The 26,178-nt window shown below is 35.9% G+C and overlaps 1 protein-coding gene across 1 annotated transcript in view; it reads left to right on the top strand.

Annotated features, from left to right (window-relative positions):
* The first annotated feature begins 20 nt into the window (after positions 1–20).
* SENP7 (SUMO specific peptidase 7) overlaps positions 21–26,178 on the top strand; it is an 80,933-nt gene continuing 54,775 nt past the window's right edge. The window contains exons 1-3 of the mRNA XM_039222273.1: positions 21–109; positions 5,357–5,409; positions 15,590–15,688. Coding sequence (XP_039078204.1) covers positions 70–109; positions 5,357–5,409; positions 15,590–15,688 — 192 coding nt within the window. The 5' untranslated portion in view covers positions 21–69. The remainder of the gene's footprint in view (positions 110–5,356; positions 5,410–15,589; positions 15,689–26,178) is intronic.

The following is a 26,178-nucleotide window of genomic DNA, read 5'->3' as shown; positions in this document are numbered from 1 at the left end:
CCTTCCCCAGCCTGAGGGGTCTTGAGGTGACAGCGCCCGCAACTGCGACTCCAGCAGGAGGAAGGGAAGATGGACAAGGGGAAGGCCGGGCGACGTCGATCTTCATCCGGTGAGAAAGGGTCCGAGGAGGGCTGAGCATATTCTCTTCGAGCTTGGGCAGATGGGAGGTACAGGCGGCGACGGGTGCTGCGGCCCGGAGCTGTGAGGACTCCGGTTCTAGCTCCCGCTGGGGCTCGGGCTCCCGTTCGGGCGGGGAGGGCACGAGTGGAGGGGCGCGCACAATGGAAGACTCCCGGGTCGCCCCCGCCTCTGCGAGTCGACGACCAAGTTCTAGCTGTCATCAAAGCCCTGGCCGCTCTTCGCCCCAACACCCCTCCAGGTTTTCCGTCCTCCCCCGAACACCTTGCGTGAGTCTGTCTCATCGGCCCAGGGATCTTCCCGGTTGGCTTGCCGCTCCCCTGCCACGCCTTCCTCCAATTCCACCAATGTAGCAGTTTCACTTCCAGCCCCTGGCCCCACTTTCCCTCTGTTCCTTTGACTGTCGATTTGGCTTCCTTCTCACCCCCTTACCTCCGGGCAGGTAGCAGCGGCTGCAAAGAGGGAAAGGCGGGGCTTGCTAATTGACACTTCATCGCTCAGATAAATGCTGCAGCGGCTTTCGTTCTTCTGAACGGGCCCTCTGAATAACCTTTTTCTTTTCCAGCCTCCTGCTGCTTCTTCCAGAAGTGATTAAAAAGTCGAACAAAGGATTTGAAGCTGTGCTTCCATTGTGTTTTTATTCTCACTATATTTTTGTTTTTGAAATTGCTTTTGAAGCTTTTATGGCTTCAGTTTGGGGTACTACCTCTTGGAAACACAAAAGTGGAGTTTTAAGAGTTGAGGTGGAGCTTCTCCTAGTCCACAAGATTTTGTCAAAGATCTCCTCTAACTAAGAGTACCTCATTTCCTCATGTTAAGTAAGTCCTGTGGATGCACCAGAGGAGAAGAGGGGGAGGACTCTATTTTTAATAAGCTTACAGTTCAGTACACAAACGAACACCTAATGAAGCAGTTAATTCATCGTCTCCTTTCTTACTGTACCGTTTATTTTTGCAGAGGCGGTCTTAGCAATTACAAATTTATTAGGAGTCCCTTACGGCAGTGCATCTCACACATTTTTCTGCCTTATTTGCAAAGGAGAAGGGAACAGGATTTCTGGGACATTGCTTGAAGCAGTTCAAAACCTGAATCCCTTTTCATAAGCAACTATTGTGTGTGTGTGTGTGTGTGTGTGTGTGTGTGTGTATGTTTCCTAGAGATAGTCTTTGCCTTTGGAAGTATGTGTATTATATGTATGAAAGTACAGGCCTCCAATAGATCAGTGTTTGTTTTAATATACTTTTTTTTCTCCTCTAAGACCTTCATATAAAATTTACACATTAGGAAAATGCACATTGTTTATCTACTGTCATTTGTGTGCTTTCTAACAGAGCTTTAGGGATTATTCTTCAGCTTAAGAGGCACACACAGCCTTTTTTCAATAAGTGCATTTCATCTTGGCTTAATACATTTTTTTTCGAGTGGGAGCAGCAAGATATTAACCTTGTCCTTTAGCAAATCCCATCTCCTTTCACTTGTCACATTTATTTATTACATGATGCAAGTAGCTGTGGGAAGTAAAATTTGAAAACAAAGCTGTTATTTCATAAAAGATAATTGATATTTATATTACCTATCTGGAGGTGATTTTTTTCCCCCCTGATTTTCTTTCTGGAGCTGTCCTTTTTGAAAAATAATTGTTATTGAATAAAACCCATTCTGAAATCTAATATTACCTAGCTGTTCTTCAGTATTGATCTGGTTTTAAGAGATGAATATTAAGTTTTAAGAATGATTCAAAATAATGTATGTTTAATTTTCTCCACAAATTATTAGAAATAAAACTAATCAATTGGTTTGGAGGGATTCTGGATTCTGTGTGACATTTATACACATGTATTTATTTGCCATTTCATTAGGAGTGGTTGCTAACTTGAACTCATGACTGGAAGTGACGTTTGTGGTCATCAGAATTTCCTAAGTACCCAAAGAGAGGAATTTGATTAATAAAACAGGAAGAATTCTAAGTTAGAAGTAGCATGTGGATAGCAGCAGGGAAGAAAAACAATCATGATGTTTCAAAGTTTCTTCTGTGAGACTGCACTAGGTTTCACTAAACATTCTCCTAAGGAAGAAGAATTGCTTATAGCTTTTAGTTGCAAGTAGCACTCAATTCCAATTGGTTTAAGTTAAACACAAAACAAGTATTTATGGACTCCTGTAACTGATAACTTTAAGAGTGGTATGGTTTCCAGAATCTGCTTTAGGCACTGGTTCTTAGGGTGTGGTCTAGGGACCTCCGGGTTTCCTGAGACCCTTCTGAGTCTGTGAGGTCAAAACTGTTTTTGTAACAATTCTAAGACATTGTTTACCTTTTCCTCTTCTCCCACATGTATACAGTAGAGTTTACCAGAGGCTACATGACATGTTTTGCAACAAATTGAATGCAGAAGCAGATGGGGGAAAACAGTCATCTTTTATTAAGCCAGACATTAAAGAGATTTGCAAATAAGTAAAATAATCCCATTCTTTTCAGTATTAAAATTAAAAGAAAAATTATATAAGTAGAGGAATTGCAAAAGCTCTGATTACCTTACTTTTCTGTAATGTGACCATGAATCAGGAATTAAGGACGAAACACTTTTGAGCAGTGAGAGGAGAAATTACAAAGTCTTTATGCTAAAGTTTACTCATGGGAAATTTCTCAAGCTTTTCTTCAGAGTATATTGAACCTATATTTTAAAATTATTTGTAGTCTTAGCATGAATATCTTATTTCCAAGTTCACAACATATCAAAAGCAGTAAATTAAATGGAACACAGATAAAAAAAAATTACTGGTGCCAGAGATGGGTCCACTAACAACTGAATGAAATAATAATTAAATGCACAAGTCATTCAAGGGAGAATGACCATTAAGAAATGCTTAGTAACAACAAAAATTTAACAGATAAATTAGAGTCATAGATAACAATTTTCAAATGACTCTTTGATTTCAAACAGGAACGTTCAAGTGAATTTCAGGTTTTCGATGGATTGCTTCAGGCAACATCCAAGGAAATCTGTGTTCACTTTCCTTAAGTTAAGGGTACATATGTTTTTTTGAGTACTTCGGTACTAAGCGGTGTACTAAGAATTGTACAGACTTTACTTCTTTCAAAAACCCTGTGAGGAAACTGGATTTAGGGAGGGTAAGCAACTGTTAGCAATAGCAAGTAAGAAGCAGAGCCAGCATTCAAAATCTGGTCTGCTTACAAAATATATAATTTTAACTTCTTTTACTGTCACAGGGCTTTAGTGAGTCTTATTTGGAAAAAAGAAGTTTCTGTGGACAAATAAGTACGAGAGTTGTAATTACAAGAAAAATTTATTTATTGCAGGATTTTTAGAGCCTTTGTTATGCTATAGTACATTCAGCCTCTGCAAGAGAGTAGCTGAGGATGTGGTGTTATTCAAACTTGTTGGATTGTGAAATTCATCTCCCCCCAGTTTTATCGTGAGAATCTAGCATCCCATGATGATATCCTTTTATTTTTTTCAGTAGGCGCTGGTGCTGTCTGCATATTTTGCATTATAAGTATAATGAACCTTACTTGAAGGGCAAATTAGAATCTGCAGTTAATTGTGATAAAACTACATTATATGCATAGATGTTAGCTGAAGCCCTTGGCATGAATGGAATTACCCACTGAAGGTGTAGAGTGAAAAAAGTCTTGAATCACATACATTTAAATTCAAAGTAAAGACAAAGAGACATTGGTAGGCAGATAGGCAAAGTAGGAAACAAGATAGGTTTGGGAAACAAGGAGAGTGAAAGCAATGGAAATTACAGAGTTAAAATAGTATGAGGGTGGTGAATTTGGCAGTTAGGAGGACACTTTTACCACTCATTTTAGTAGGACATCAGCCAGATTCAAGAGGCTGAATGAAACAAGGAAAATGAAAGTAAAAAAAAAAAAAAGAGAGAGAGATTTCTGGAACAAGTTGGAGTAGGACATTAGGTAGAAAGGAATTTTTTAAAAATTCTAAGAGACTTAAATCAGATTGGCATGGAGTGGGAAAGGGGTCAGTGGAAAGAGAAAGATATTAAGTGGGAGGTAATTGATGGGGTGAGGTTTCAAAAGAAATGGGAGAGATTGGAATCAAAGTTTCTTGAGATGTGTGTGAAGGAGGGAAGATGGATAAAGATAGAAATAAATTTTGAGAAGTTAATGATATTACAGTCATGGCTTCTAAATGAAGCAAGGAAAGATCATCTTTTGGAAAATAAGAACTTTTAAGTGGTAATAGTAGCTCAAAATGGAGTAAGTGGTCAATTAGGGATGAATAAAAGAACTGTTAAGTAACTTTGAAAGTTTGTTAAAACAGGTGTTAGTTTTGGGGAGCCTGGGTGGCTCAGTAGTTTAAGCAGCTGACTTTGACTCATGTCATGATCCTGTCGGCCATGGATTTGAGCCCTGTGTCAGGTTCTGTGCACATAGCTCAGAACCTGGAGCCTGCTTCAGATTCTGTGTCCCTCTCTCTCTCTGCCCCTCCCCTGTTCACACACACTCTCTCTCAAAAATGAATAAACATTAAAAAAAAGTGATTTTTGTAGTTAATAGTAGTAGTATTTGTAGTTACTGTTATGTGACTTTCTTCAGAAGTGCTAAGAAGTCTAGGAGCAAGAATTTGGAAAAAAAAATTTTTATGAAGGGAGCTAATAACACAAGTTTTCAGATTTTTTCCCCAAGCTTATTTATTTTGAGAGAGAGAGAGAGATAATCCCAAGCAGGCTCCACACTGTCAGTGCAGATGTGGGGCTCAATCTCAAGAACTGTGTTGAAACCAAGAGTTGGACACTTAACTGAGCCACTCAGGTGCCCCTGAAAATGCTTTTGTAGAATATTCCTAATGTACCTCTCACCTTTTGCTTCATTTCCCTTCCCCTCGCCCACCTTCCCAATTATAAAAATCTATCTGGTCATATGGGTCACCTAGCATTTGTTGAACTCCTATTGGACTTTTGCCAGGGAATATCTTATTTAGTTCTTAGAGCCAAGTTTTCTTCTTTTTTCTATTGTCAACATACATAGGTTATTTAATGAAGGCATTTTGCTACTCTTTAGATTATTTTTTGACCTTTATGTTTAGTGCATTAGGTTCTATAAAATGTATCAATGTAAATTCTAATTCTAACAGGTTAATTTAAAACAAAGGATAGCTGTGAAAGGATTTATTTAATTACATTGTGTATTTCATTTAGATGTTAAATGATAATTTTTACCATGTCTTTGTAGAAATTGTCACAGAAGGAAAAAGGAAAAAGTCTTCATCTTCTGAGTTACATAAGGTATGCATTAGTTTTGGTTTTAATCTATTATCTTTAGAGTTACTAATATTGAAAGTTTTCTATTTATTTTTTAAACAATTTTAAAGAAAATATTATAAAAACTAATCAATGTTTTACAGGGAATGGTATACCCTGATCATTTTAAGGGTTAACCAAGAAAAGTTCTGGGATCTGTCTTGTTTAAATCATTGTGAGATGTATCAGTACAGTTTCCAGACCTTATTTTAGATTTTATATAAAACATAATCCAGCATTTCTTTGATAACTGAATATATTAGCTCACCTCACATTCATTCATTGTAATACTGTAGATACAGAAAAGTTGTGCTCAAGCCATGTGCTGAAAATTAGTATTTAAAATATTTCCTGTGAAATGTTTAAAAAAATTTATTTCTTTCTCTCATGTAAGCCAAGAGTAGCAAAAGAAGAAAATGAAGTTTCTACCTATGTAGGAAGTGTTTGAAAAATATAATTTATTTTTAGAAAAATGATCTTGTTTTCCTCTAGAATTTTGTGATATTTATTTATTTATTTAAGTTTATTCTGAGAGAGAGGGAGAGAGAATGCAAGTGGGGAGGGGCAGAGAGAGAGAGAGAGAGAGGAAGAGAGAGAATTCTAAGCAGGCTCTGTACTGTCAGTGCAAAGCCTGATGCAGGGCTGGAACCCATGAATCATGAGATCACAGCCTGAGCTGAAGTCCAACAGAGCCATCCAGGGCCCTTAGAATTTTGTGACTTAAACATAGTAGTACCCTGAAATACATTGTAATAATTTATTAGATACCTTTTTCTGAAGCATTCCAAATCATGCAGAGAGGACTTGTCATTTGACAGAGAGAACTTTAATTTGGTTTCGTGGAACAAAGAGGGAGAAGAAACCATAAAGACGGCTGTGAGAGAGAATCAAGAGCACACAGACCACATGACCAAATAGAGAGTATGGCTTTAGGTACTCTTCTGCCTTGGCTTACTTCACATTTGTGCGGTGTAGTTTCTTTACTTAAAATTCTGGATTTGGCTTCAGTGACATAAATGAAGGAGGATAAAAAGAAATTCTTACATTGCTACCATTCCCAATTTTAAATATCTCTGTACTGACTAATGCTACTTTTGTGTTTAATACGTCCAATGAAGTGAAATGCTCTGTTTTATTTAGGTTGTTGCTTCATGCAGTTGAATCTGAAAGTCCACCATTTGAAATTCATAGTATTGAGTAAATACATTTCTCTTATTTTTAGATGAACTGCCCTATTTTTTTACTTTTTATTTTGGAATACCTTTAGATTTACAGAAAATTTACAGAAATAATACAGAGTTTGCATCTACCCTTCACTCAACTTCCCCTGGTGTTAGTATCTTACATAACTACAGTGCAATGACCACAGTTAAGAGATTAATGTTGGTACAATACTTCAGACTACAGACATTCTTTGAATTTCTTAAGTTTTTTTAAAGATTTTATTTTGGGGACACCTGGGTGACTCAGTTGGTTAAGCATCTGATGTTGGCTCAGGTCATGATCTTATGGTTTACCAGTTTGAGCCCTGTGTCCAATTCTGTGCTGACACCTCAGAGCCTGGACCTGCTTCAGATTCTGTGTCTGCCTCTCTCTCTGTCCCTCCTCCACTAGCACTCTGTCTCAAAAATAAATAAACATAAAAAAAATTTATTTTTAAGAATTCTCTACACTCAATGTGGGCCTTGAACTCAAAAGCCTGAGATTAAGAGTTACATGCGCCACTGACTGAGCCAGCCAGGTGCCCCAGTTTTATTTTGTTTTACACTAATGTCATTTTTCTGTTCCAGGATCCCACATTGCATTTAGGTGTTGTGTCAGTTTCCTTCGTTCTGTGACAGTTCTTCAGTCTTTGTTCCTTCATGATCATGACATTTTAAAAGAGCACTGTGATTTTGTTAGTATTTTGTTGAATATCTCTCAATTGGTGTTTGTGTCCGGTTTCTTAGGATTCGATTAAAATCCTGGCTTTGTGGAAAGAATATCATGTGATGTGCCCTTCTCTCTCAGTGTATCCTATTAGGGGTACCTGGTGATGACAGCACTTATTACTGGTGATGTCAGTCCTGACTGCTAGCTTAAGATGGCTTCTATCTGGTTACTCCTTCGCTTTGTAATAGGTATCTTGGGAGAGATACTTTAAATCTATGCAAATATGCTGCTGCTTAAACTTGCACTCACTGTTTAACCACCTAGTGGTGGACCTTGCCTATACAGTTGTATGTATGATAGTCTATTGGTGATTTTCTACTTCCCTCATTCCCATCACATTTATTAATTGAAGTTTTTCTGTAAGGCAGACCTGTCCCTCTTCCCTCCTTATTTATTTATTCAGTTATATATTTTTATCAATATGGTCTCATAAGTATTTATTTTATTCTGTGGATTATAATTTAGTAGAGCATTATTGGTTTTGTTGCTCAAAATGGTCTAGTTTCGGTATTGGCATATCTTTTAGTTTGCCTCCTATGCCGTTTGGACATGTTCCTTTTTTTTTTTTTTTAAGTTTATTTATTTTGAGGGGCAGAAAGGGAGGAAGAGAGAATCCCAAGCAGGCTCCACACCGACAGTGCATCTTGAATCTGTGAGATCATGACCTGACCCGAAATCAAGAGTTGGACCCTTAGACGACTGAGTCACCTAGGTGCCCCTCAGTAATGATACTTTTGATTCTAATGCAACTTCACAGAGCTTATTCAGCCTTCTCCCTTTATTATTTTTAACTTTTAAAATCTTATTATCTACGATCTATTTACTTAATTTGTTCAACCATAACATACACATGAAGTTATACTACTGCATTTAAAAAATGTAGAATTTCTTATAAAATTAGCATATTAAATTCTTAAATTTTTTCAATGTTTATTTAATTTTGAGAGAGAGAGAGTACAAGCAGGAGAGGGGTAGAGAGAGAGAGAGAGGGAAACACAGAATCTGAAGCAGGCTCCAGGCTCTGAGCTATTAGCACAGAGGCTGAGGTGGGGTTCAAATCCACCAGCCACAGGATCATGACCTGAGCTGTAGTTGGACACTTAACTGACTGAGCCACCCAGGTGCCCCCAGCATATTAAATTCTTGTTAGTAGTTTATATTATTGCTTTTTTTCTCAAGGCAGCTAGGGATATAAATTACTGAAAAAATTAGGGCTTTAATGGGTATAGGCACAAGACATTGATACATTTTAACTTTTAAGTATTTAAAAAATATTTCTAAAGGGATACCTGGGTGGCTCAGGCATCTGACTGTTGATTTCAGCTCAGGTCATGGTCTCATAGCTCACGAATTCGAGCCCTGCATAGGGCTCTGTGCTAACAGTGCAGAGCCTGTTTGGGATTTTCTGTCTCTTACTCACTGTCTCTCTGCCCTTCCCATGCAGTCTCTCTCTTTCAAAGTAAATAAATAAACTTAAAAAAATATTTTTAAAGCAATACCAGTTTGCTGTAGAGAAATTAGAAAAGTGAGTTTAGGAAAAAAGAGACCACCCAGACAAAACCAAAGTTAATGTTCGGATGTATATCTTTCTAGTTTTTCTATCTATATATCCATGTATAATAAACACATGTTTTAGTATTAAAAATAGAAAACCACAGAATACTGTTTTATAATTTGCTTTTTCTGCTTAACTATATATTATTAACATCATTTTCTGATATCATATTTAAAGCATGGCTCAGGAGATGTTTGTTGAGTATTTAGTTATATATTAGACACTATACAAGGATAAGTACCAGGACAGTAGCGAACATATTTAATGGTTCCATTGTGTTCAGTTATATGGGTGTATCACATTTAATTTAACCAATATCCTATTGTAGTTTTGAGGGTTTTTTTTTGTTTTGTTTTTTTGTGAAGTAAACTATGCCCAACATGGGGCTCAAACTCATGATGCTGAGGTCAGGAGTCACATGTTTTACTAACTGAACTAGCCAGGCACCCCTTGAGTTGTTTTTAATTTAAAAAAATTATGAATAGTGCTGTAGTCACTATCCTTGTAGCTAAATCACTGGAACATCATTATTTCCTAAATTATTCCTGGCCTTTTTTCCTAATTTTTAAAAAAATTTATTTATTTATTTTGAGAGAGAGAGAGAGAGAGTATGAGCAGGGGAGGGGTGGAGAGAGTGAGAATCCCAAGCAGGCTCTGTGCTATCAGTGCAGAGCCTGATGCGGAGCTTGAATTCACAAACTGTTAGACATACCTGAGCCGAAACCAAGAGTTGGATGCTTAACTGACTGAGCCACCCAGGTGTGCCTGGCCTTTTAATATTCAAGGCTGATCTCCCTCCATCTCTCTTTTTTTTAAGTTTATATATTTATTTTGAGAGAGAGAGAACATGAGTGGGGGAGGAGCAGAGAGATTGGGAGAGGGAGAATCCTAAGCAGGCTCCTTGCAGTGTGGGCTGGAATTTACCATGAGGTCATGACCTGAGCTGAGATCATGAGTCAGATATTTCATCTTAACTGACTGAGCCACCCAAGTGTCCCAAGGCTGATGATATCTTGGTATATGTGGAGTAAGAATGTGAATATCTTGAATTCTGCTGATGAGGAGATCCATGGTTTTTGGATTAGTGTATGAGGAAGTTGCTATTTTAGTTTGGATATTGAAAAATGAGAGTTTTTTTGTAAAGTTTATTTTGAGAGGGTCGGGGGAAAGAGGTTCAGAGAGAGAGAGAGAAAGAGAGAGATTGAGAGAGAAAATCTCAAGCAGGCTCTGCATTTTCAGCGCAGAGCCTAATGCAGGGCTGGATCTCATGAAGCATGAGATCATGACCTGAGAGAGATCAAAAGTCTGACACTTAATCAACTGATCCAACCAAGCACCCTGAAAAATAAGACTTTTATTCGTCCTTGGTAAGTCATAGCCATCCCTTCGGGAAGACCCCCAATTTTCTTTAAATAAGAGCTTTATATTTATGTATCTGAACAAGTAAGTGATTAAGCTTCTGAAGTTCTGTATTAAGAACATGGCAGAGATCATTTTAGCTTGAACAATTTAAAGAGTATATGTTAGCAATGTATAGCTTGTCAGTGGATTCCGGCATCTTTTTTTCCTCCTAGATTATCTGTTTTTGATAGCATTTTTCTTTTTGAAGACTATACTATAATGAATCAGGTATAAAATGAACCTGCATGACTTGATCTGCTGAAGGGCTTATTTAATACTACATTTGAACATTAGTAAGTAAAATAAATTTCTTGAGATTTGTTTTGGGGGAAGTTATTAGAGTTCTGTGATATATTTAAGTATAATATTAAGGGAAGGCGATTTAGAACCCATTTTTGACTTAAAAATTTAAATTTGCATCTTTAACATATTAGAAGACTATTGAAATACTTGAGAGTATTAGGAGTCCATTCTGATTCTTGTAAATGGAATTATAGGCTTTATAGAATCATGAGTAGCTTAGAATCTTTATTGATTGCACACAGCAGAGACTATGATTAAAGTTTATGTAAGAACAGATAAGATTGTTGCAAAAAGGTTTACATTATTTTTTACCAATCATTAAGAAAAAAATTAGTGTGGAAAAAATTGACAGTAGTTGTACCTCAAATCTGCTTGTGCTTTTCTTGTATACACTATTAGTGTGAGAGATTTAAATCTGTAATTTATTAGTCAGCTACAGCAGAGGCTTTTCTGGAGCTTTAAATGTTAAAATTTTTTTCCTTACATTTAACAGTTGCATTGTGTCCCTATTAAAAAAATAAAATATTGGAAAGCTAGGATAACACAAATATGAAAATAAAATTCACCTTTTATCTCAGTAGAGATAATCCCTGTCAAACATTTTTGAGTATAACCTTTCATATTTTATTTCTATTTATGGATTTTTTTTGCCTTATAAACAGAGATCATTCTGTATCTATGTTTTTCTTTCATACTTATTGTATTTGAAATAATTTTTAAAAAATATTTCTTTACTGTTTTTGGTAATCTCTGCACCCAACATGGGGCTCAGACTCATGACCCTGAGATGAAGAGTTGCATACTCTTCTGACTGATCCAGCCCGACTCCCCCTAAATAATTTCTTAATATCATTAGCTTAACGTGTTATTTAAACTTTTTTTTAAACTTTTATTTTTGACAGACAGAGAGACACAGAGCATGAATGGGGGAGGAACAGAGAGAGAGGAAGATACAGAATCCCAAGCAGGCCCCAGCCTCTGAGCTGTCAGCATAGAGCCTGATGTGGGGCTCGAACCCACAGACCGTGAGATCATGACCTGAGCTGAAGTCGGATGCTTAACTGACTGAGCCACCCATGTGCCCCTGGAACATGTTATTTAATAACAACTGAATAGTATCTTACTTGGTTTAATTTTACCATAGTTTCGTATAATTTTTAAAAATTATTTCTAGTTTTTCTATATTAAAATAATTTGTAGTCTGTATCCCTTTTCATAAATATTTATATATAGTTTTATTTTTAAAGCTTTTAATGCTAGTTTATAGAGTTTTAATAAATATCCATATTTTATGTGTCTGTGCTTTGGAAGGAATAGAGAACTGCTCTTTTTTTTTTTTAATGTTTATTTTTGAGAGAGAGAAAGAGCATGAGCAGGGATACGGCAGATAGAGAGGGAGAGTAGAATCCCAAACGGGCTCCTCAGCGTCACCACAGAGCCCAACGTGGGGCTCTATCTCACAACCATGAGATAATGACCTGAACTGAAATCACTTAACCAGCTGAGCCACCCACGTGCCCCTAAGAACTGCCCTTTTTGAAAATAGGATAAATTACATTTTGTGTCTGTCCTAATGGAAGTATACATGAATATTTATTAGGGTAGATAATTCATTGATACTGAGTCTAAGCCATTCATAGATAAAATGATTGAAAACTAGTTAGTATGAAAAAAGAATATAAAATCTGCAGAAGACATCAGCAGTATTTTATAAGAAACTAACTTTACAGAATACGCAATACTTATTTTTTCTAAATTTTAGTTGTCCTACAAGTTTGAACTGGGTAACATTTTTTTTCTTTTTTTTATATCCAAGTTAGTTAACGTATAGTATAGTATAGGTTTTAGGAGTAGAATTTAGTGATTCATCACTTACATATAACACCCAATGGTCCTCCCCAAGGTGCCCTTTTTATACCCATCACCCATTTAGCCCACTTCCCTACCCTGCTCCCCCCAGCAACTCTGTTTGTTCTCTATTTAAATCTTGTATGAAAAAAAAAGTCTCTTATGGTTTGCCTCCATCTATTTTTTTAACGTTTTATTTATTCCTGAGAGAGAGAGAGAGAGAGGGAGGGAGGGAGACAGCGTGAGCAGGGGAGGATCAGAATCTGAAACAGGCTCCAGGCTCTGAGCTGTCAGCACAGAGCCTGACGCGGGGCTTGAACCCACAAACCGAGAGATCATGACCTGAGTCAAAGTCAAACACTTAACCTACTGAGCCACCCAGGCGCTCCTGCCTCTGTCTGTCTTTAACTTATTTTTCTTTCCCTTCCCTTATGTTCATCTGTTTTGTTTCTTAAATTCCACAGATGAGTAAAATTGTATTATTTGTCTTTCTCTGATTGACTTATTTCACTTAGCATAATACACTCTAGCTGCATCCACGTTGTTACCAATGGCAAGATTTCATTCTTTTTGATCGCTGAGTATTATTCCATGGTGTGTATACCCCACATCTTCTTTATCCGTTTATCAGTCGATGGACATTTGGTCTCTTTCCATAATTTGGGTATTGTTGATAGTGCTGCTATAAACACTGGGGTGTATGTGCCCCTTTGAACCAGCAGTTTTGTATCTTTAGGATAAACACCTAGTAGTTCAATTGCTGGATCATAGCGTAGTTCTATATTTAACTTTTTGAAGAACTTTCATACTATTTCCCAGAGTGGCTACACCAGTTTGCATTCCAACCAGTAGCATAAGAGGATTCCCCTTTCCTTGCATCCTCCCCAACATATGTTGTTTCTTGAGTTGTTAATTTTAGCCATTTTGGCAGGTGTGAGGTGGTATTTCATTATGGTTTTGATTTGTGTTTCTCTGATGAGTGGTGTTGAGGATCTTTTCATGTTAGCTATTTGGATGTCTTCTTGGGAATAGTGCCTGTTTATGTCTTCTGCCCAATACTTCACTGGATTATTTGTTTTTGGGGTATTGAGTTTGAGAAGTTTTTTAAATAGATTTTGGATACTAATCCTTTATCAGATAAGTAATTCACAAATATCTTCTCCCATTTCATAGGTTGCCTTTTAGTTCTCTTGATTGTTTTCCTGAACTGGGTAACTTTTTAGGTTATTATAAGAGCCATGTAACAAATTATCCCCAAACTTAGTGGTTTGAACTTATTTTACTCAAGAATCTGCAGGTTCAATTAGAAATAACTTCTTTTTTCACTTGGGAGTTAGTTAGGTTGGCTTGGAGGCCAGGGCTTTCGATCACCTTGAAGGCTTGGTTACTCAGTTACCTTGATACCTATGCTGAGAAAACTCAGTATTGTGGTGTAGATCTATTTCTTTTTCAGTCTTTCCAATATAGTGGCTTAAAGGTGCCCAAGATTTTTTATCTGTTAGCTCAGGTCTCCTGAGGAATGTGTATCAACGGAAAGGAAAAAAAAAAGAGAGCGGAAGGGAGAACACCGAAGCATGTGAAAGCCAGGCTTGAAGTAATATAAACATTGCCTTTAATGATCTAGCCTTGGAAGTCACAGGCCTGCCCAGATTCAAGGGGAAGGAATGTAGACTGTACCTGATGTTGGAGGACTGTCCTTGTCACATTGTAAGAAGAATATGTGGAATGTGGAATATTGGTGTGGCTATTTTTGGAATATATAATATAGGCTAAATTATCCAATATAGGCTAAATAACTTGCTCACAAAGGGTCCATGGGTGTGAACAGCCTAAAGACCTTACCTTTACCCTTTGAGAAAGCATTTGTTATTACCTAATTAAGAGTATGAAGGAAATGACTTAGAGATAATACTGTCTTTTGCAGATGAAAACTTAAAAAGAGATACCTTTTATACAGATTAGGTATAAGTAATTTATTAATGCCTTGGAGGATCAACTCAGATTACTGTGAAATGAGTTGAGATAACCTTTCTTCAAATTTACTCTGTTCTCCTGACTTATGCTTTACTCTCATTGAAATCATTTTATGGATTGTTAATGGTTGTAGTTGATATAATACTTATTATATTATATTTTGTAGACTGAATTTGGTGCTTAGCTGTCATTTGTAACTTTCTCTTAATGTGAAGTTTAGGGTATTTAATTTCTAATCAGATGATTTCAAACTTGTGGTTGTAATCCATACATTTATTTGTTTATTCAGCATACATGAAACATACTCTTCAGCGATCTAAAGGTAACTAAGTTAGGGCCATCTCCTTAAGGACCTCCATGGCCTGGAGAAGAAGATGGACAAAGATTTATAGTGTAATATGATACATGTAATATAAATAATGTAATAAAAACGTACTAACTACTAATATCCAGAGAAAAGATGCCTTGGTTTGGGAGTGACAGTTGTGTGGATGGGAGACTAATTTTGAGCAGAATCTGAAGTATTTTATAAGGGACAAGTAGAGGGAAGGGCATTCTTCATACATACATAGAAAGGTCTGGAGATCTGAAATAATATGATGTGTTTGAAGGAGGATGAGTAAACACTGTAGTGGGGTGTGATGTTGTGATGTGTGGGTGATGTTAAAGAGCCCAGATTAAGAGTTTTATTTGTAAGTAGTGGGTACCATTGTTGTATGATAAATATTGTAGCCATATTTAGATTTGTGTATTAGGGAACTCTGGGGATAGTGTTTGAAAGATTAGGAAGGATAGAGATTGCAGGTAAGAGAATAGTTAGGAAGCTATTGTGATACTTTATTTGTATACCATAATACTGAATGAGAGGTTTTTAGAATAAAATTATATTAAACTGCCCATAAATTAAGCACTGAATTTAAAACTACTTAAAACTAATAGCAAAATGGGGCATATAGTTGACTTAGTAGAAAATGCAAGTGTTGATCTCAGGGTTGTGATTAAAGCTTCATGTTAGATGTTGAGCTTATTTAAAAAAAAAAACTAAAAAACTAGTAGCAAAATATTAATGCAGGTAATATAATGGTTCTGTTAGCTGATTCAGCTCTTATTTATATTTCAGTTAGAACAATTATTTTCTCATTCTGATTTCAGATAACAAAGATGTTAAATGCAAAATCAGAGGATGTTCGTGTTCAGTCACCACTGTCCAAACTCAGAAGCTCAGAACACTGGGATTTCCCTTTGCAGGGGGTAAATAAAAACTTTTTTTAAAAGTACATAGTATTATTTGGTGTGTTTAAAATGTTAAAATTTTTTTTTTAATGTTTATTTAGTTTTGAGAGAGAGAGAGACAGAATACGAGCAGGGGAGGGGCAGAGAGGGAGACTCAAAATCTGAAGCTGGCTCCTGGCTCTGAGCTGTCAGCACAAAGCCCAAGTCAGGATTTGAACTCACAAACTGTAAGATCCTGACCTGAGCCAAAGTTGGATGCTTAACTGACTGAGTCACCTAGGTGCCTGGTGTGTTTAAAATATTTTAATAAAATTGAATTTTCATTTTTTTTATATGTCCTTGGTGTGTGTGTGTGTGTGTGTGTTACTTAATTGCACGTTTTTAATTACTGTGTTTCTGGTATTTGTTGAAGTGATGAGGGGTTAGGATCTCCTTTAGTTTAAATCTAAGTATACCTTATTTTGCATGAGTGTTTTCCTGAAATTTGAATTTCATTACTGTACGATGTGTTTTAAATATATAAGAATATTAAACTTATTAGAATCATTTGCTCTTTTGCTCTTGTTTTATAAATTCGAGAGAGTATATTTTTAAATGTGACACAACTATACTTTAAAAGATATTCTAATTATAAATTTGGACTTTAATTTTATCACTATTAAGGATTATTGTAGCTTTTTTGAATACGTCTTAAGATGGCACATTTTAAGTATATATTTTTTTCCTGTCAGCTGGTCAGTTTTTAAAAATAGAATTTTTCTCAGATTTTCCAGTTTATCCATTTGATTTTATCCTGTATTGGTTTTCTAGGGCTAATGTAGCAAAATACCACGGTCTGGGTGGCTTAACAGAAATTTATTTTCTAATAATTCTAGAGGCTGAAGTCCAAGATCAAGGTGCTGGCAGAGTTGATTTCTCTAAGGCCTTTCTCTTTGGTGTAGAGATGGCCATCTTCTTGCTGTGTCTGCCTATGACCTTTTTTCCCCCTGTGTACCTACATTCCTGGTGCTTCTCTTCGTATAAGGAAACGAATCCCTGGATTATATAAGTCCCTATCCTTATGACCTCATTTACACTTAATTACTTTTGTAAAGAACCTATCTCAACAAACAGTTGTCTTGACAGTTAGGACTTCAACATGTAGAATGGGTATGGGGAGCACAATTCTGCTCACATCATCAAATAATACATTTGTTTGTTTTTTTTATACAAAGCACAAACGAGAAATGATAAATGAAACAGATGAATTCTGTTGACAGAAAAGAAATTGTGTAACGTTAGAAAATTCTGGGTGTATAGAAAGGTACAGGTGAAAAGAACAAAGAATCTTTCTCTGTTCCTTTTTCCTAAAGGCAACCACTATTAATAACTATTTTTCATTCCTTTCATGAAAAAAAATACATATGCCGACATAAATAATAATTTATATTATTTTTTGGTTGTTACAGAACAGGGATCGTGAAATCTATACTAGTCTCTGCTTTGTTTTCATTTAATATTTCTTAAAATTTTTTATTAACACATTTAGATCTACTTTTTTTTTGACTTTGTAGTACTCTAAAAATATATGAAATATTATAATTAAATTTTTTTGAATATAGTTGACACACAGTATTATGTTAGTTTCAGGTGAACTCACCATATGTGATTTACTTAGTGCACTGGTAGTAGACAGTTGTTTCCAGAGTTTTGCTAATAGAAACAATGCTGCAGCAAACATCATTTTTCTTTTCTTTTTTTTTGAACATCATTTTTCGTGTGTAGAAAACTATTTTTGAGTGGGATTACTGGCTTGAAAGGAATTTGTATATTAAATTTTAATAAACATTGCAAAATTGTCTCACAGAAACTGTGCACCAATTTATATTACCTCCAACGAGAGCTCCCATTTTTCTAGAAACTTACTGGCACTGGATGTTATCACACAATAAAATTGCTGCCAATTAAATAGGAAGAAAAAAAACATAATTTTAAGAAAATTTAATCTCATTGCATGTACGTGTTTTGTTAGGACATTGAATTTATTGTGAAATAAATGTTATATATGCAGGCAGAGAAGGACAAATATCATATGTGTGCACGTATAGGAGGACTAGGAGGAACTTAACAGAGGACCAACCGGGAGAAGAAGGGGGGAAATGGTGGGGGAAAGGGAGAGAGGCAAACCATGAGAGACTCTTGAATGCTGACAAAAACTGAGGACTGATGGATGTGGGGGGGAGGAGGGATGGGCATGGAGGAGGGCACTTGTGGGGATGAGCACTGGGTGTTATGTGGAAACTAATTTGACAATAAACTATTTTTAAAAAAAAAAAAAAAAGAAAAAAAAATGTTATATATGCAATATATATAATTTTAAATACACATACACGTATACACTGTCTCTTGAAAGTAGATAAGGCTTTTCGTTGGGTTTGTTTTCTTAAGCAGAATCTTATTAAATGTTTTTTTTTCCCTTTACCCTTAAGTCATACATGTCATCCTTCCTTCCTTCTTTAGGTATTAAGTCTTTGTGTAACAATCTTTTGCCTTCTCTTTTTCCTTAACTGTTTATTTCAGCAGTCTCCTTTTCCAGAGGAACGAACCATTTATTTTCTTCTTTAGTTCCTTCTAACCCACTGAATGCAACAAGATCTTGCTCATGACTAGTTTCCCACCCCAGCTGGATGTCTTCCTTAAAATACTGTTACTTAACTTTTTGGAAATCTGTATCCTGTTTGAGTTTTGAAGTGGCACATGTGTCAGCATTGCCATTCTCTCTTGGTGCTTTAGACTTCACGGCATTTGTTAAGTATGCTTCACAGTTTGTAGAGTTTGAGGCTGTACCAGTATCTTGCTTCATTGTTTCTCCCATACACCCTTTTAAAAATTGTTTTTAGAGAGTTTCAGTGAATGCATTCTTTTTGCATAGTCTTTAGAATTTTAACTCCTTTATTTGCATATTTATGATTTTTATTGAGATAAAATGATATGAAATAGTTTACACAGGTCTTAAGTATATAATTGAATAAGTTTTGACTAATGTGACATATGTAACCAATCCCACTCAAAAATAGTTCCCTATAATATGAAAAAAGATGTTCACTGTTACAGTACTTCCAAAGGAATAGAGCAATTGTGAGCCTTGAGCGTTCCCTCGTGTGCCTTTCCATCGTATATTTTCCTCTCTCCCTGTCCCCACCCCATCACCAGCAACCACATTTCTGAATCCTATTTCTGTAGAATAGTTTTGCCTGTTCATACAATATATACTCTTTTGTGTTTTGCTTCTTTTGCTTAGCAAAATGTTGAAATTCATCCCTGTTTTGCATCAATCAGTGGTTTGTTACTCTTTATTGTTAAAGCATATTTCATTATGTGGCTATAATACAGTTTGTTGAATTCTGTTGATAGGCTTTTGGACTTTTTTTTTTTTTTTTTTTTAAGAGAGAGAAGGCACATGTGCGCATGTGCACATACCAGGGAGGAGCAGAGGGAGAGGGAGAGAGAATATTAGGCAGGTTCCATGCCCAGTGTGAATCTCATGACTATGAGATCATGACTTGTGCTGAAATCAAAGTTGGATGTTTAAGACACCCAGGTGCCCCTGGACTTGGTTTTAATTTGCATTTGCCTGGTGACTAATGGCGTTAAAACATTTTATATGTTGATTGGCTATTTTTTGTGACATGTGTGTTCAATTTTTTTCACCCTTAATTTTAAAAATAAATTTTATTGAGAATTAATTTACATACAATTAAGTTAATCTATTTTAATTCTTATTTGAATTTTGACAAGTATATATGCTTTTGCAACCACCACTATAATAAAGGTGTGTGTGTGTGTGTGTGTGTGTGTGTTTGTAGTTTTTTTCTCAGTGTACAGCTCTGAGTTACAAGGTCTATATAGGCTCATATAAGTATTATGACAATGAAGACACTACTATACATAGTTCTACCAGTCCAAAAAAATTTCTTTGTGCTGTCCCTATGTAATTATTCCTTGGCTCCACTTTTCATGCATGGTAACACTGTTTTCTGTAGCTACACCTGTACTTTTTCCAGAATATCACATAAATGGAATCATAGAGTGTGTAATGTTTTGAGAATGACTTTTACATTCAGCATAATGCCATTAAAATTCATTCGTGTTTTTGTGTGTGTCAGTAGTTTATCTATTTCTGCCATTGAAATTCGTAAAGGTTGATTATAGCTTTTTGGCAATTGAGAATGAAGCTGCTATAAATATTTTCATACTTTTTCTTGTGAGCATAAATTTTAATTTCTCTAGGGTAAATACTTAGGAATGGGATTCCTGGAGTATGTGGTAAGTGTATATTTAACTGCCATACTGATTACCATAGTGGTTTTATGATTTTGTATTCCTACCAGCAATATATGGGGAATTTTGGGTGCTCTATATCTTTATTAGCACTTGGCATTGACAGTTTATTTACTTTTTTTTAATGTTTATTTTTTTTGAAAGAGAGAGAGGGAGATAGAGTGTAAGCTGGGGAGGGCAGAGAGAGAGGGAGACACTAAATTTGAAGCAGGCTCCAGGCTCTGAGCTGTCAGCACGGAGCCTGATGTGGGGTTCGAGCTTATGAGCTGTGAAATCATGACCTGAGTTGAAGTTGGACGCTTAACTGACAGAACCACCCAGGAGCCACCAGTTTATTTATTTTTAAATTAACAGATTCTGGGGACGTCTGGGTGGCTCAGTCGGTTAAGCATCCGACTTCAGCTCAAGTCATGATTTCACGGTTTGTAGGTTCGAGCCCCGCGTAGGGCTCTGTGCTGACAGCTCAGAGCCTGGAGCCTGCTTCGGATTCTGTGTCTCCCTCTCTCTCTGACCCTCCCCTGCTCACACTGTCTCTCTCTCTCAGAAATAAAGAGAAAACATTTTAAAAAATTAACAGATTCTATTTTTTAAGAGTAATGTTAGGTTTACAGAAAAATTGAAGGGATAGTACAGGCAGTACCCATAAACCCCTAATTCCTCCTCTCCTGTAACCCCCACACAATTTCGTTTATTAATATCTTTATTACAATTGATGAAGCAATACTGATATTATTTATTGAGATATAACTGACATATAACATTGTATTAATTTTAGGTATATAACATAATAATATGATATATGTATATATTGCAGAATGACTAGTGCAGTAAGTTTAGTTAACATCCATCACCACGCATAGTCACAGTTTTCTTATGATGAGACTTTTAAGATCTCCTCTCTTAGTAACTTTCCAACAGTCAGTATCATTAACTAAGTCACTATGCTGTATATTACATTCCCAGGATTTACTTATCTTGTAACTAAAACTTTGTACATTTTGACCCCGTTCACCCACTTTGCCCACTCTCTGCCTCTGGCAATCACAAATCTGTTCTCTCTGTAACTTCGGATTTTCTTTTCTTTCTTTTTTTTTCTTTTTTCTTTTTCTTTAGATTCCTCATATAAGTGAGATCATATAGTATTTATTTGTTCTTGGCCTGATTTATTTCACTTAGCATTATGCCCTCAAGGTCCATCCATGTTGTGCAAATGGCAAGATTTTTTTTAATGGTTGGATAATACTCCATTGTGCAGGCATACCACATTTTCTTTATCTATTCATCTATTATTGGTGGACACATTGTTTCCATGTCTTAGCTATTGTAAATAATGCTGCAATGAACATGAGGTTGCGTATATTTTTTTGAAATGATGATTTCATTTCCTGAGGACAAATACCTGAAAGTGGAAGTGGAATTGCTGGATTATATGGTAGTTCTGTTTTTACTTTTCTGGAGGAACCTCCATACTGTTCACAGTGGTTGCACCAGTTTACATTTCCACCACAGTGCTTTCTCCACATCCTTGACAGCACTTGTTATGTCTGTGTCTTTATGATAATGGCTGTTCTAACAGCCATTGATGATTAATGATGTTGAGCAGCTTTTCATGTACATATTGCTCATTTGTATCTTTTTTGGAAAAATATTCAGACTGTGCCCATTTTTCAGTTCTTTTTGTGTTGTTATTGAGTTTTATGAGTTTTTTTAATTTACTTATTTTTGAGAGGGTTGGGGAGCTGGGGAGGGACTGAGAGAGAGGGAGACTATCTGCTATCAGCACAGGCCCAGTGCAGGGCTCAAACTCAAGAAACTCTGAGGTCATGACCTGAGCCGAAATCAAGAGTTGGATGTTCAACTGAGAGAGTCATGCAGGTGCCCTGAGTTTTATGAGTCCTTAATGTATTTTGAATATTAGCCTCTTATTAGATAGGATTTGCAAATAATTTCTTAGATTCTGTAGGTTGCCTTTTCATTTTGCTGTATAGAAGTTGTTTAGTTTGATATAGTCCCACTTACTTCTTTCTTTGTTGCCTTTGCCTACGTGTCTGATCCAAAAAACCATTCCTAAGACCGCTGTTAAGGACCTTACCATTTTCTAAGAGTTTTATGGTTTCAGGGCCTATGTTCAAGTCTTTAATCCACTTTGAGTTGATTTTTGTATATGGTATAAGATAGCAATCCAATTTCACTTTCACATATGACCGTCTATTTCCCCACACTATTTATTAAAGAGACTATTCTTTCCCCATTGTGTATTTTTGGTTCCTCTTATATAATAATTGAACATATATGCATGGGTTTATTTCTGGGCTCTGTTCTGCTCCATTGATCTATGTGTCTGTTTTTATGCTAGTACCATTCTGTTTTGATTACTGTAGCTTTGTAATATAGTTTCAAATGAGGAAGTATGATGCCTCTGACATTTTTCTTCATTTTTAAGACTTTGACTATTTGGGACCTTTCGTTGTTTCATACAAATTTTAAGATTATTCTATATCTGTGAAAAATGCTTTTGAAATGTTGATAGGGATTGCATTGAATTTATAGATTGCTCTGAGTAGTGTAGACATTTTATCAATATTCTTCTAATCCATAAGCACAGGGTTTTTCATTTATGTATTTTTCAGTTTCTTTTTCAGTGTCTGTTAGTTGTCAGTGTGTTGGACTTTCATCTTCTTGGCTTAATTTATTGCTAGGGCTTTTTTGTTTTTATTTTTGTTTTTGTTTTTTGCTGGGGTTGTATATAGGAATGTTTTCTTAATGTCTCTTATAGTTTGCTGTCAGTATATGGAATGAAATTGATTTTTGGATATTGATTCTGTGTCCTGTAACCTTATTGAATTTGTTGAATAGTTTTAACAGTTTTTCGTGGAATCTTTAAGCTTTTATTTTTTAAAAAAATATTTACTTATTTTGAGGGACAGAGAGAGCATGAACATAAGTGAGCTGGGGAGGGGCGGAGAGAGAGGGAGAGAGAATCCCAAGCAGGCCCTGGGCTGCCATGGGCTTGATTCCATGAACTGTGAACTCATGAGCTGAGCTAAAATCAAAAGTTGGGTGCTCAACCAGCTGAGTCACCCAGGTGCCCCTTTAAGCTTTTCTATATATTATATCGTATCATCTGTGAATAGAGACAATTTTACTTCTTTTTAATTTGGTTGTCTGTTATTTATTACTTTTTTATGCATACATGCATGCCTAATGTAAGATTTGGTTAGGACTTCTAGTATTCTGTTAAATAAAAGTGGGGAGAGTTGGAAACCTTGTCTACTTTCTGATTTTAGAGGAAATACTTTGAACTTTTCATGATTATGATAGGAACTGTCATCTTGTGATACATGGTCTTATTATGTTTAGGTACGTTCCATTTATACTTTGTTGAGAGTTTTTTATTATGAATGGATGTTGAATTATGTCAGATGCTTTTTCTGCATCTTTTGAGATGATCATATGTTTCACCTTTTATTTTGTTAATGTGGTATATCACATTGATTTGTGGATGTTGGAACCTTCCTTGCATCTCTGTAATAAATCCTATTTGATCATGGTATATGATTCTTCTCTGTTGTTGAATTGGGTTTGCTAATATTTTTTTGAGGATTTTTTTTGTATCTGTTTTCATCAGAGATCTTCCTCTGAAATTTTCTTCAGTGCACTGGTCTGATTTTGGTATTAGGGTATTGACGGTCTCATAAAATGAGTTTGGGAGTGATTCCTCCTCTTCAGGTTGAGAAAAATTGGTAATAATTCTTCTTTAAATGTCTGATGTACTTTACCAAGCAAGTTCTCTTGTCCTGTACTTTTGTTTGTTGGGAGTTTTTGATTACTCATTCAATCTTAACTAGTAATTGTTCAGATTTTCTGTTTCTTCATGATTCAGTCTTGGTAGGCTGTGTTTCTAGAAATTTACTCATTTCTTCTAGGTTGTCTAGTTTGTTGTATAATTAATTTTTTTATAGTAGCCTCTTATGACCTTATGTAGTTTGGTGGTATCATTAGTAATGCCTCCTCTTTCATTTCTGTTTTGATTAATTGAATTCTCTTTCTTATGTTTCTTGGTGAGTTTAGCTAAAGGTTTGTCAGTTTTGTTTATCTTTTCAAAATACCAACTCTTAGTTTAATTGATTCTCTTTCTTTCTTTGTTTCTTTCTTTCATTTGTTTATTTTGAGAGAGAGAGAGAGAGAGGACACAAGTGGGGTAGAAGCAGAGAGAGAGAGGGAGAGACAATTCCAAGAGAGAGGGAGAGAGAATTCCAAACTGGAAGCGCAGAGCCCGATGCAGAGGTTGAACTTATGAACTGTGAGATCATGAGCTGAGCCGAAATCAGAGTCTGATGTTTAACCAACTGAGCTACACAGGTGCTCCTCATTGATCTTGTTTTTGTTGTGTCTTTGGCTTCTATTTCCACTCTGATCTTTGTTATTTCCTTACTTCCAGTAACTTATGGGCTTAGTTTGTTCTTTTTTTAGTTCCTTATGGTGGAAAGTTTCATTTATTTGAGATCTTTTTTGTTTCTTAATGCTGTGTTTATTTCTGTGCTCTTTTAGTACTGCTTTTGCTGCATCCCATCAGTTTTGATATATTTCCATTTTCATTTATCTCAAGATATTTTTTAATTTTTATATCTTCTTTGGTTGTTCAGGAACATGTTATTTAATCTCCACATATTTGTGAATTTTTCAGTGTTCCTCTTGTGATTGATATGTAATTTCATACTAGTGTGTTTGGAAAAGATGCTTGGTATGATATCAATCTTGTTATGTTACTTATTTAAAACCTTTTTAAATTTAGGGGCCCCTGGGTGGTTTAGACAGTTGGATGTTCAACTCTTTATTTCAGCTCAGATCATGATCCCAGGGTTGTGAGATCAAGTCCCATGTCAGTCTCCATGGTCAGCTAGCTTAAGATTCTCTCTCTTTCCCTCTGCCCCCTCCTCTGCTTGTTGCTCTCTCTCTCTCAAATAAAAAATAAAAGATTAAAAAATTTAAAACATAAAAATTAAATTAAAAAATTTTTCTTGGCATCATCACCCACCCACACCCATCCTCCCACTGGTCTAGTTACATTCATTAAGACTTGTTTTGTGGTCTAATGTATGATCTGTCCTGGAGAATGTTCCATGTATGCTTGAGAAGAATGTTATGTTCTGCTGCTTTTGGATGGAATGTTCATGTAAATATCTTTTAAGTCTATCTTAAAATATCTAATATGCTGTTTAAGTCCAATGCTTCCTTACTGATTTTCTTTCTGGACAATCTATCCATTGGTGTGAAAGTGGGGTATTGAAGTCTCCTACTATTATTGTATTGCTGTGTATGTCTCCCTTTATATCTGTTAATATTTGCTTTACATATTTAGATTCTTCTATATTGGGTGCATAAATGTTTATAAGTGTAATATCCTCCTGTTGAATTGACTCCTTTATCATTATATAATGACCTACTTTGTCAATATTGGAGTTTTTTGTTTTAAAGTCTATTTTATCTCATTAAGTATACCTACCCCAGCTTTCTTTTAGTTATCCTTTGCAAGGAATATCTTTTTCCATCCTTTATTATTATTATTTTTAATGTTTTTATTTATTTCTGAGAGAGACAGTATGAGCAGGGGAGAATCAGAGAGAGAGAGAGAGAGAGAGAGAATCCGAAGCAGGCTCCAGGCTCTGAGCTGTCAGCACAGAGCCCGATGCGGGGCTTGAACCCACGAACCATGAGATCATGACCTGAGCCAAAGTCAGATGCTTAACTGACTGAGCCACCCAGGCACCCTCCTTTTTTATTTTTTTAAGTTTTATGTATGTATGTATGTATGTATTTTGATTTTCACAGAGACAGAGACAGAGAGGGCAAACAGGGGAGGGGCAGAGAGAGAGAGGGAAAGAGAGAGAATCCCAAGTAGGTTCTGGACTGTCAGCACAAAGCCTGATGTGGGGCTCAAACTCATGAACTGTGAGATGATGACCTGAGTCAAAATCAAGAGTCAGACTGGGTGACTGAGACACCCAGGCATCCCTTTATTAGTTTTATGTTTGACTTAGAAGTGATTAGCCCACCAGAATTAAATTAGATTATTCTGAATTATGTATTTACCTTTACCAATGAGATTCATGCTTTCTCTTTTTTTAACAAATAATCTTATTTTATTTTATTATTTATTTTTTCATTTATATCCACATTAATTAGCA

The sequence above is a fragment of the Hyaena hyaena genome, unplaced genomic scaffold (assembly GCF_003009895.1).
Source record: "Hyaena hyaena isolate Hyena2069 unplaced genomic scaffold, ASM300989v1 scaffold_1095, whole genome shotgun sequence".
Lineage (NCBI taxonomy): Eukaryota > Metazoa > Chordata > Mammalia > Carnivora > Hyaenidae > Hyaena > Hyaena hyaena.
Note: the sequence above shows the minus strand (reverse complement) of the source record. Positions and strands in the feature narration are given on the sequence as shown.